This window comes from Ornithorhynchus anatinus, chromosome 8 (assembly GCF_004115215.2).
Source record: "Ornithorhynchus anatinus isolate Pmale09 chromosome 8, mOrnAna1.pri.v4, whole genome shotgun sequence".
Lineage (NCBI taxonomy): Eukaryota > Metazoa > Chordata > Mammalia > Monotremata > Ornithorhynchidae > Ornithorhynchus > Ornithorhynchus anatinus.
This window is the reverse complement of record NC_041735.1, coordinates 60,130,739-60,142,945: the sequence shown is the minus strand read 5'-3', so window position 1 is coordinate 60,142,945 and position 12,207 is coordinate 60,130,739. Positions and strand designations below refer to the sequence as shown.

The window sequence follows — 12,207 nt, the reverse complement described above, 5'->3', positions numbered from 1 at the left end:
ATTAAAAATGTCCAAAATTGAACTCCTTAACTTCCCACCCAAACCCTGTCCTCCCACTCTTTCCCATCACCATAGACAACACTACTAACCTCCCTCCCAAGCCTGTAACCTTGGCATTGTCCTCAACTCATCTTTCTCGTTCCACCCACGTATTCAATCTGTCGCCAAATCCTGTCTGTTCTACCTTCGCAACACTGCTGAAAACCACCAAACTGCTACAATGCTGATCCAAGCAGTTATTCTATCCCTCCTTGACTACTGCTTCTGCCTCCTCGCTGACATCCTGGCCTCCTGTCTCTCCCCACTCTCATCCTCAGTTCACTCTACAGCACGAGAAGCAGCGTGGTTTAGTGCAAAGAGCACGGGCTTGGGAGTCAGAGGACGTGGTTCTAAGCCCGACTCCGCCACTTGTCCGCTATGTGACTTTGGGCAAGTCACTTAACTTCTCTGTGCCTCAGTTACTTCATCTGTAAAATGGGGATTAAGACTGTGAGCCCCACGTGGGACAACCTGATTACCTTTTATCTACCCCAGTGCTTAGAACAGTACTTGGCACATCATGGCACTTAACAAATACCATCATTATTATTATTATTTATCACAAAAACTTTCAGTTCATGTCTCCCCACTCCTCAAGAACCTCCAATGGCTGCTGATCCACCTCTGCATCAAACAGAAACCTCTTATCATTGACTTTGAAGCACTCAATCTGCTCACCCCACCCTATCTCACCTCACTAATCTCCTACTACAGCCCAGCCCACACCCTCCACTCCTCTAGCACCCGTTTACTCACTGTGCCCCAATCTCAACTATCTGGCCTCCAGCGCCTTTCCCACCTCCTTCCCCTAGCCTGGAACTGCCTCTCCCCTCAATATAGTCAGGCCACCACTCCCTCTACCTTCAAAGCATTATTAATGTCACATCTCCTCCAGAACGTCTTCTCCGATTAAGCCTTAGTTTCCCCAGCTCACTGTCCCTTCTACATCATCTGTGCACTCCAATCTGTGACCTTTGTATTCTTGATATTTGCCCCAACCCCAACCCCATAGCACTTGATGTACCTATCTTTAAGTTATACATTATAAATTACTTATTCATATTAATGTCTGTCCCCCCCTTTAGACTCTAAACTCATTATGGGCAGGGATCTTGTCTGCTAATTCTCTTGTAGTCTCTCAAGAATTTAGTAAAGTGCTCCGCACACTGTAAGTGCTCAATTAATACGATTGATTGACTGTACAAACCACTTGGGAGAGTACAGAGGTGGTAAGCACTTTCTCTGCCCAAAAGGAGCTTACAGCCTAGAGAGGGAGACAGATATTAAAATAAAATATTCACAAAGGGATCATCATAACCCCATCCGAAGCCTGAATCACATGGTTAATAGTTCAGGTTTCTGTCTCTTTTATGCCCGCACCTCCCGGCAACTCCCACTTACCCCCTACACACACACACACACACACACACACACAATCAGTAACTAAATCCTGTTTTTATCACTCATCCAAGTTAGTGCTGATCCTTTTCTCAACTCTGATAACATTCTCCTCTCTGGTCTCCCAGAAGTCTTCAGAGTCTTGCCCTGTCAGAGCATTAATAATAATTATGGCAATTGTTAAGTGCTTACTATGTGCAGAGCACTGTTCTAAGTGCTGGGGTAGATACAGGGTAATTAGATTGTCCCACGTGGGGCTCACATTTTTTTAATCCCCCATTTCTACAGATGAGGTAACTGAGGACCAGAGAAGTGAAATGACTTGCCCAAGGTCACACAGCAGACAAGTGGTGGAGCCAGCATTAGAACCTACGACCTCTGACTCCCAAGCCTGGGCTCTTTCCACTAAGCCAAGCATTAATCAATCAGTGATATTTATTAAGTGGTTACTCAGTGCAGAGCACTTTACTAAGCTCTTGGGAGAGTACAATAGGGCAGGTAGACGTGATCCTTGCCCTCAAGGAGTTTACAATCTAGCAGGGGAGATACACACTAAAATAGCTACAGGTGGGGGAAGCAACACATAGAGACATGTACATAAGTGTTTGGGGGGTGGAGGGAGTGTCTTAAGTGTTTAGAATCTTTCCCCCTGCGTTTCTAGCAATTTAGAGAAGCAGCGTGGCTCAGTGGAAAGAGCCTGGGCTTGGGAGTCAGAGGTATTGGGTTCGAATCCAGGCTCTGCCTCTTGTCAGCTGTGTGACTGTGGGCAAGTCACTTAACTTCTCTGTGCCTCAGTTACCTCATCTGTAAAATGGGGATTAACTGTGACCCTCACATGGGGCAACCTGATTACCCTGTATCTACCCCCAGCGCTTAGAACAGTGCTCTGCACATAGTAAGCGCTTAACAAATACCAACATTATTATTATTATTATTTAAGGGATTTGCATGTTTCAGGTAGGCAGTTCAGCAAGTCACTTTTGCTGCCCCCTAGGGGTGAGACTGAAGAAAAACCACCAAATGGCTCACCTGATTCAGGTTGAGAAGGGGGAGGGTCCAAGAGAGAAAACTGGTTAGGCTAGCAGGAGTATTAGAAATAGTATTTTTGAAGCACTTGATGTGTGCAGAGGACTGGGCGAAGTATTGGGAAAGGTTACACACGTGGAAACTGGATATGGTCCCAGGGCTTTGGAGGGCTCCCACCCTTTCCTCTTAGAGCGCCGGTGGAAGTTTTCCTACCTCTTTACGGGTCACCCAAGGCCAAAACCTCCTAGATGGTCCCCGGAAGGCCCCAGAAGTCACTGTACAATGGGTCACGTCTTTTCAGGGTCAAAGCTATTCCCAGTTCCAGGTTAGGCAATTTGGAAGGCACACTAAATCGTTCAGGTCAGCTGGGCAGGGATCACGTCTACCAATTCTCCCAAGTGATTAGTATAGTGCACTACAAATAATGTTGGTATTTGTTAAGCGCTTACTATGTGCAGAGCACTGTTCTAAGCGCTGGGGTAGATACAGGGTAATCAGGTTGTCCCACGTGAGGCTCAATTAATCCCCATTTTACAGATGAGGTAACTGAGGCACAGAGAAGTTAAATGACTTGCCCACGGTCATACAGCTGACGAGTGGCCGAGTGGTAAGTGCTCAATAAATACTACTGATTGAACGACCCCAAAAGGTTGATTTTATAACCTCAGAATAGCATTGGCACTGGCTCACTCTCCTGAAGCGACTTCCAATATTCCAGGACTTCCAGTAACCCGGGCATAAAAGACGGATGAAGTGGAAACTCAGACTTGAATTTCTTGGCTTTTTTGACTTTACACCAAGCAGTTTGCATTACCTGAACATCTTGAAGTTTTTTTTCTATCACTTCAAAATTTCTCACCATAAATACCAAAGGCACCTTCAGTCTTCCCCTAGTAGCCAAGCAGAGGGCAGACCAGGAGCACAGGCCTAATGACTTACGGGAGACCCAAGTTAGGTCCCAGCTCAGCCACCCGACTGGCTCTATGATCATAGGCAAGATATTTAACCTCTCTGTGGCTCAGTTTTCCAATCTATAAATTGGGGCTAGGATGTCTGTTCTCTTGATCAGATCTTGTACCTCTCTTCAAGGATTTAGCACAGTGTTTTGGCACATAGAACTTGATCATTCAATGCCATAATGATAATTATGATTATTAGACTATTATTAGAGCATGGGAAGATGCCATCTTTATGCAACTTCAGCTGTTGATTGGCTTTAAGTTCTTCTGAGAAATACATCAAGTGATGAGGGGTTATCTGAAATCGGTCAGATACGTAGTAGTAAAGGGTGAGTAAGAATGGTGATGCCATTCGCTTCACTTCTTAAGTACTTACGTACGTTCTGGCGTTTCTTCCCCAGAGGGAGGAAACCCGGTGAGTCTTTTGGATGGTTCTAAACCTGATTGGCCTCACGATACGTCCTGCTTACTCTGCGGCAGGTAATGGCGTCTGTGAAGCCGGAAACTGCAGGTGCTTCGGTGGCTGGGAAGGAGATCGCTGCCAATGTCCAGCCGGGTCAGCCAAGCACTGTGTCAACGCCCAAGGCCAGACGTGCAGTGGACGAGGAACCTGTGTGTGTGGCAAGTGCGAGTGCACGGACCCCAGGAGCGTCGGCCGCCTGTGTGAGCACTGTCCGGCCTGCAGCCCCGCCTGTGACGGGAAGAGGTGCGTTGCCCGTGAGTGTGTGTTTGTGCTTGCGTGTCCCTCTCAGTCTGCCTTACCTTCGGATTGCCCTTTCTAAGTCCTCAGGGACATCTGCAGGACCCGACAGAAGCGCCTGTTCGAAATCGTTCCCTCGTTTGATGAATCTTGAGTCTTCCACCATCTGGGTAAGTTTGCTCTAGAGCAGAAGCAGCACGGCTTAGTGGGAAGAGCGCTGGCCTAGGAGCCGGAGGACCTGGGTTCTAGTCCGAGCTCTGGCACTTGCCCATTGTGTAACTTTGGGCAAGTCACTTGTCTGTTCTGGGCTTCAGTTTCCTTATCTGTAAAGGGGTTTAGATACCTGTTCTACCTCTCCCTTAGATTGTGAGCCTCGTGTGGGACAGGGACTCTCTGTCTGACCTGATTATCTTGCATCCACCCTAGCACTTAGTAAACTGTTTGTCACCTCTAAGTGCTCAACAAATGCCACGATGCTGATTGTTATCATTAGAGAGTGAATCCTGTGAAGGTGGGCTGCAGCTAATCAGTATCATTTCAGTCCACTTACTCTGACTAGTCCAATAATCGTTGGAGGGAAAGAGTACAGAAAATGATTGATCGCCACATTCTCCTATTTTTTGCCCTGCAATGAAGGGGAAAAGGCCTTTGTAGGTCAGCTGGGAAACTTATGACTACTGTTACTATTATTAGAGCCTGGGAAGATGCAATCTTTATGCAACTTCAGTAGTTGATTGACTTTAAGTTCTTCCAAGCAATACAGCGACCGATGTGGGATTATCTGTAATAACTTATTCTTATTATTAATAATAACAATAATAATTCTTAACGAGTAAGAATGGTTTTGGGTGTGTGGGCAAGGTGCTTCCTACAGCCATTCCCTTATTGCGAGTGCAAGGTACAGGGATGTTGCTTTGCCACCTGAGGGCCCAGAGACACTAAGAGAGGACCTAGTGAAGTTTAGAGCCACAGCTGCGGTGGCTGATTTCGATGTCAAAGGAGATCAGTGATTCTGCCATCAACCCGGCCACCAACATTTCTGACGTCCTCTCCCGGGGAGAGTGCAGGTGATCATGAATTAGAAAATGAGCATCAGCACAGCCGAGTCTACGCCAATGAAAGCAGGACAATCCTGTTTCTCCCTACAACAGCCTTAGCGACAGCTCCGTATATCTCCAGCACAGGTTCAACGTCCGGCTCGTATCGGATTTCTTCCATTATTTATCCTCTCCGAGATGAGTTTCCCTGACCAGTAAATGTCGCAGAGATGGGTTTCGTCATTCTGCACTCTTCACCCAAGGCACTCTGAATTAGCGGGGATCTTTATGGAGATCGTATTTCTTTCCTTTCTTATTACCAGGTCTTGTCTTTCTTATTAGAAAAAAGGGATCATGTGAATGGAAGAGTAATCATTCCCCAACTTAACGGCATCCATCCTGTTATTCTATTTGGCTCTGCATTTTTCAAAGTCATTAAAAGATGATGTTGGCATGAGATTTGCTTATCTCCTAAATTGCAAATAAATGTCTTCCTGTTTTTCTAGCAGCAGGACGTAATCACCCCGAGACACAGTTCTGCCCGTGACTTTGTCTCTTGAGGAATATATGGCACTACCAGCATCTTTAACATATTTTTGTTGCCATTTTCACTTCCAGAGATTGTGACGAGTGTCACCGCTCTCCCAATGCATCTCAGGCTCTACATGACCAGTGCAAAACCTCATGTGCTCCTATGGTACAACACATGGACCAAACTGCAGGTAAATCAGCCTTGATTTCCTAAAATGACTTCCCTTTTTTCATCTCCCTGGGTCTCCTCATATAATTATTATTATTGTTATTATATTTGTTAAGCACTTATGTGTCATACACTATTCTCAACAATGGAGGTGCTCCAAAACAATCAAGTCAGACACAGTTCCTGACCCACATGAGGCTCATAATCTAAGAGGGGTCTACCTGTATCCTGAGTTAACTAAGTCATCCTGCCAAAATGTTCTCCCATCCTTTTATCCAAACAAATCCTTTATGTTTCCATCTAGCCCCAATTATTTGTTCATCATTATTAGTATTAACAGTTATAATACTTTAAATAATAATTTTGGTATTTGGAAATCACTCCCTCTATACCAAGCACTAGGCACTGAGTAGATGCAAGATAAATGGGTTGGACATGTTCCCCATCCCACATGGATCTCCCAGTCTATGGGGGAAGGAGAACAGGTTTTTAATCCTGATTTTACATTTGAGGAAATTGAGGCATAGAGAAGTTAATTCATTCTATTTGGCACTGCCTTTGCCTTCAAGGAACTGATGATCTCATGGGGGAAGACAGGCAATCATAATTTGATACAGAATCAATCAATTGTGTTTCATGAGTGCTTTGTGTAGGGTACAGTAGTAAGCACTTGGGACAGTACAATGCAACAATATAGCAACTGGCAACAGCAAGAGTGACCTAGGTGTTGGATGACCCAAATCTGGTCCCAAACCACCACTGTTCAGCAAGTGCGTATTTTCTTTAGAATGAATCTTATTTCCTCTGAATTCAAAGCGGGACTTGAGTGGAGCATTTTTAATTCTATAGAAAAGCTAAAAGGCCTCAATCAGGGATAAAACACAGCTTTCAAAATGAGAATCAAATTCCCATTTTAAAGTTGAGGAAACCGAGGCACGGAGTAGTTGAGTGACCTTCCCAAGGTCACACAGCAAGCAATTGGCAGAGCCAGGTTTGGAGCGATGGAGCTGTAGATCAAGTTCATTGGCAGAGCTGTGTTGGCACTGGTGATGACGATGGCTGTAAATGGCAGTCCCTCACCCTCACACTCTTATTGTTTCCAAAGCCCACATATGCCCCAACTCTGTCCCTTTGAGTCATCCCGCGAGAATGACGTACACCAAGAGAGGGGAACTGACGCTCTGCAATCCCAAGTCCTCAGCAGCAGCTCTGACTCCCTGAGTACTTGGAATCATTCATTCATTCAACCGTATTTATTGAGCGCTTACTGTGTGCAGAGCACTGTATTAGGCTTGTGGGAGAGTACAATGCCACAATAAATGGAGAGAGTCCCTGCCCACCTGCCCTCCTGGGAGTTTTTGATCTTTTAAGGGGCAGCCCCCAACCCACCCACCGGGGCCACTGCCAACAGGAACAGAGCCCTTGCTAGGGAAAGAGGATCACATCTCTCTCCATCCAAACAGCAGGATTTGGGCTGAACCAGGACCAGCTCTGGAAACCCAGGCAGTTAGACAACAATGCAGTCACTGTACCAATCTCTATCCCCATCAGCGGCTGACCTCCTCCCTGAACCCCGTCTGAGTCCCCCCATCCAGACAGCCACCCTCCCTCCAGAAACCCCCTAATAGAGCGGGATCGTTACTCATTTCCATGGCATACTTGACACTTAAGGATTGTTCTTTACCAGACTCTGCCATAATAATAACTGTGGTATTTGTTAAGCCCTTACTATGTGCCAAGCACCGTTCTAAGTGCTGAGGTAGATACAAGCTAATGAGATTGGACACGATCCCTGTCCCACATGGGACTCACAGTCTCAATCCCCATTTTACAGATGAGGTAACTGAGGCCCAGAGAAGTGAAGTGACTTGCCCAAGGTCACAGCAGACAAGTGGCAGAGTGGAGATTAGAATTAATAATAATAATGGTACTTGTTAAGTGCTTACTGTGTGCCAAGTACTGTTCTAAGCACTGGGGTAGATACAAGCTAATTAGGCTGTACACAATCCTTGTCCCACATGGGGCTCACAGTCTTAATGCCCATTTTACAGATGAGGGAATTGAAGCAAAGGAAAGTGAAATGACTTGCCCAAGGTCACACTGCAGACATGTGGCAGAATAGGTATTAGAACCCAGGTCCCTCTGACTCCCGGGTCTGTGTTCTATCCACCAGAATATGCTGCTTCTCAGCCTATATCTTGAGGACAGAGTTTTCTGCCTCTTATTGGTAACAGAAGGATCCTCTTCCCCGCTCCTCACCCCAGGGAGCGAGGCGAAGACCTCTCAGTACTCAGATTAAGACTATAGTTAGAAACTTCCTCTTTCCTGGCTAAATTCCATTTCAGGGTTTCGGGTCAGGAAAGGAGATGACAGCTTGTGTTTCTTTCTTGACTACGCTTTGACTGATGGAGTAGTTGTCCAACGCCATAAGGTAAAACTTTCCTATCAGTGTGACAGGGAGACCTTGTGACTACCTGATGGATTCCCCACAAAATAAGCCCACACTTGGGTTTCCTCCTGGCAAATAAAGGCAGACCTGTAATTTTCCTCCTAACATCTACTTGGAAGCTAAGCGAGTACCATTCCTAATACTGCTACTTGCCTTAGAGAAGCAGTGTGGCCTCATGGAAGTCCCAGTCCTGGAAGTCAGAGGATCTCGATTCTAATCCTGGCCCTGCCAATAGCTTGCTGTGTGACCTTGGGACAGTCACTTAACTGCTCTGTGCCTCAGTTTCCTCAACTGTAAAATGGGGATTTAATCTTTCTCCCTCCTGCTTAGAGTGTGAGAGCCCCATGTGGGACAGGGACTGTGTCCATCCTGATAAAACTTGATTCTACCCCAGGGCTTGACACTTAGTAAGTGCTGAACAGATACCAAGAAGAAAAAAAGAAAAAGGAGTTTCCCTCTTAAACAAGGAGTGTTCCTGGCATCAGGGCCAGAGATCGTTTGCAAAACAAGACTCCTCCAAGGTTAGCTATTTGGGCTCTGCTGACATGGTTTTCCTTTTGACAGGCAGCTTGTCTGTCCCCCTAAAAGTTTCTGTTGTTGCTTCTAAGCAAAATTCCCATTTGGCTGAAGAGAAAGTGAAAGATAAATAACAGGAAATGTGACTGGCAAACATCCTAAATCAGACAGTCACAGGTCCTCAAGAATCACATCTACTATTTATAAACAGTCACAGTGATTTCAAGGGAATTTTCACATACATCATCACACTATCTCGAATTTTACTTCTCTATGTTAGATGCAAAGACTTCTTAATGGAGACATACAATTTAGTGTGCTTTTAGTCCTCTTAGAGAACGAAAATATTTTATCACAATCATCTCTAGCAGTGAATATACATTTTACGTGATTGAGGACTAATGGAGAAGGGAGATTTTCCCAGTGTTTTTGTTAAGCTACTTAAAAAGATTTTTTTCGATGATACATTATATATGATTAGGTCATTTATTTTTGTAATAAGCATTTTTACTATTTAACAAAGTGCTAGTACTGTTTGGGGGGTGGGAAGTTTAGTCATATTATATACTGAAATTAAAGTAAAAACTGAATGTTTCATTTATAAACTACATTTTAGGGTTGTTGTGTTTTTTTTACCCTTTCATCTGTTTACTTCCTTACAGAATGTCTTTCTAGCCCAAGCTACTTCAGAGTATTTTTTATAATCTTCATAATTACATTTCTAATTGGGCTACTTAAAATACTTATCATCAGACAGATCATTCTACAGTGGAATGGCAATAAAGTTAAATCTGCGGATTACCGAGTTTCTAAAAAAAAGAAGGTAACTCATTTGAATGAAATAATAATAATAATGACGATAATTGTGGTATTTGTTTAAGTTTTATTTTGTGCCAAGCACTTTGCTAAACTCTGCAGCAGATACAAGATTATCAGACCAGACTCAGTCACTGGCCCACCTGGGGTCTAAAGTCTAATGGGGAGGGAGAACAGCAGTTAATCCTCATTTTACCAATGAGGAAACTGAGGCACAGGGAAGTTAAGAGACTGGCCCAGTGGCAGATAAAAGGAGAGTGGCTGATCCAAAATTAGACCCAGGTCTCCTGAATCTCAGTCTTGTGCTTGTTCCACTAATAATAATGATGATATTTGTTAAGCGCTCACTATGTGCCAAGCACTGTTCTAAGCACTGGGAAAGATACAAGGCAATCAGGCTGTCCCATGTGGGGCTCACAGTCTTCATCCCCATCTCACAGATGAGGTAACTGAGGCACAGAGAAGTTAAGTGACTTCCCCAAAGACACACAGCTGACAAGGGGCGGGGCCAAGATTAGAACCCATGACCTCTGACTCCCAAGCCTATGCTCCTTCTACTAAGCCACGCTGCTTCTCAAAAATGCTACTGAGTGTGTTGAATCAACATTTTAGTCATTCAGATGTTAAACTCTATCTTCTCCTTCAAGGAAAAAATGTTTCTGCCGACTGTTTGCCCAAGAACAGTAACGTATCAACGTGATAAGCCTGAAGAAATTCATATCAATATCACCAAGTTACATGCACACGAAACTTTCAAGTGCAACTTCTAATGGAGAAGCTTTGCGAGAGAGAGAATAAAAACAAAACTGAATCCCCATCATTTTCCCCTTGAAAGTTCTCCATTTTCAAGTCACCGAAGATGCTCAATGATCTTGATCTGAGCCAGTCACCGGTTGGACATTGTACTGAAAATGGTCAGTCATCCTCTTAACGGGACTGCTTATCCTCATAGCTGCTGAACTCTTAGAAAGGAATTGTGTCCTACTACTGTTTGAGACTAGTGTCATCATAGCACTTTAATGTAATGTAGATATAACTTATTTAGTTGCGGCATAGAATGTAGACCTGAATGGCACTGATTTCACTTTACAGGTAGCTAACATTCTTTCGCTCCAGGGGGAAAGGGCAATACTGTGAGAAAAACTTTAGCTCCGCTCTATGCTCTTAGGGGTAGAATCCAGTCAGTCTCACAGTATGCGATATTTCTTTTTAAGCTTGTCTTTTCTTGTGGTCCTTTCTACCAAGTGGATGCTAAGTCCACGGCTCTTTCTTGCTTTGCCTTGGAAACCTTTTTCTATGCATAACATTGAGTTTCATGAGGGTCATGGCAAACTGGATCAAATAAGGTTGTGTTTACTACTGTGGTTTCGGTTCACGGTTTTTAATGAATGGTCTTTAACAGGAGTACTTTATAAAAGGTAAATGTTCCGAAAGAAAAATGGTAAGGTAATCATCAGAACTTTAAAAGATACTTTGAAGAAAAGAGAATCTTTTCAGCAGATTTAGGAGTACAAGTTTTCATACCTGAAAAACTGGATGGAATTCACCGTTTCACTTGCAATTGAAATGAAACTTTGCAGGTCATTCGGAATCTCTGGGAATATGCACGAAGTACCTAATCATTTGAGGTGCAAACTGTACGTTCAAACATTCCCAAAAAGCAGCAGAGTTACAAGTGCCCTGAAACTGCCAGAGGCCTTAGGCACCACCAAGGATCACTTGTGAAAAAAATATAACCTCGATGCAAAAATGATTATGAATTTCTGGATCTGTTTTTCCAAGAATATGTATACACACACAATGTGCGGGAACCAAAATGCCTGAAAGAAAAGGAGACAGGCCCTCCAAACGAGCGAGTTGCTTGGATTCAGAATAGCTGCAGATGATGGAGTTCGGCTTCTCTGAGTTAGGCCCCTCTTCCCATTTTGGAAGTGTCTGTGAGCTCGGCTCTGTGGGACAGTAGGAAGCCAAGAGTGCCCACTCAAACCACCTGAGCCCTGGGCTCCTTCATGTTCGTGATCTAACACCCTCTTCTACTAGGAGAGAATCAAGCTTATCCACTCTTCCCGGTTATCTTGCTGAGGCCAACTGCTATGAACCTCAGCCTCTGTGGAAATGTAATCCCACTCTGGGCTCTACTAAAATTTGTAGTGCCAACATGGAGCTCAACGTTTATCTGGAAAACAAGCTTCACAGGCAATGCAATCAATAAATCAATTGTATTTATCGAGTGCTTACTGGGTGAAGAGCACTGTGCTAAGTACTTAGGAAAGTGCACTGCAGTAGCATTGGTAGATACAATTTCTACTCGCAGGAGCTTGAAGTTTACAGGAGGAGACAGACATTTAAATGAATTACAGATAGGAGAAAATAAATTACTGATGGGGAAAACAAATTACAAAACAGGGGACTTGCACTGTTCCCTCACCTGTGCCATGCCTGCAATCCCAGCCCAATGTAGACCATTTGAACCCCAAATTGATTCTGGCCAAATTCCCTTTCATCCTTAACCTATTCCTGACCCTGTTACTACTCCTCCTGACCCTGGTACTACTACTCCTCCTTTT

General features: G+C 44.3%; 1 protein-coding gene across 2 annotated transcripts in view; it reads left to right on the top strand.

Annotated features, from left to right (window-relative positions):
- The window catches only part of ITGB8 (integrin subunit beta 8), an 84,204-nt gene extending 72,811 nt beyond the window's left edge, over nucleotides 1–11,393 (top strand). For both annotated transcript variants that reach the window (XM_039912927.1, XM_029071165.2), the window contains 4 exons: nucleotides 3,903–4,128; nucleotides 5,778–5,881; nucleotides 9,487–9,647; nucleotides 10,288–11,393. In XM_039912927.1, the coding sequence (XP_039768861.1) occupies nucleotides 3,903–4,128; nucleotides 5,778–5,881; nucleotides 9,487–9,647; nucleotides 10,288–10,410 (614 nt within the window). In that variant the 3' untranslated portion in view covers nucleotides 10,411–11,393. The remainder of the gene's footprint in view (nucleotides 1–3,902; nucleotides 4,129–5,777; nucleotides 5,882–9,486; nucleotides 9,648–10,287) is intronic.
- Nucleotides 11,394–12,207: the final 814 nt, after the last annotated feature.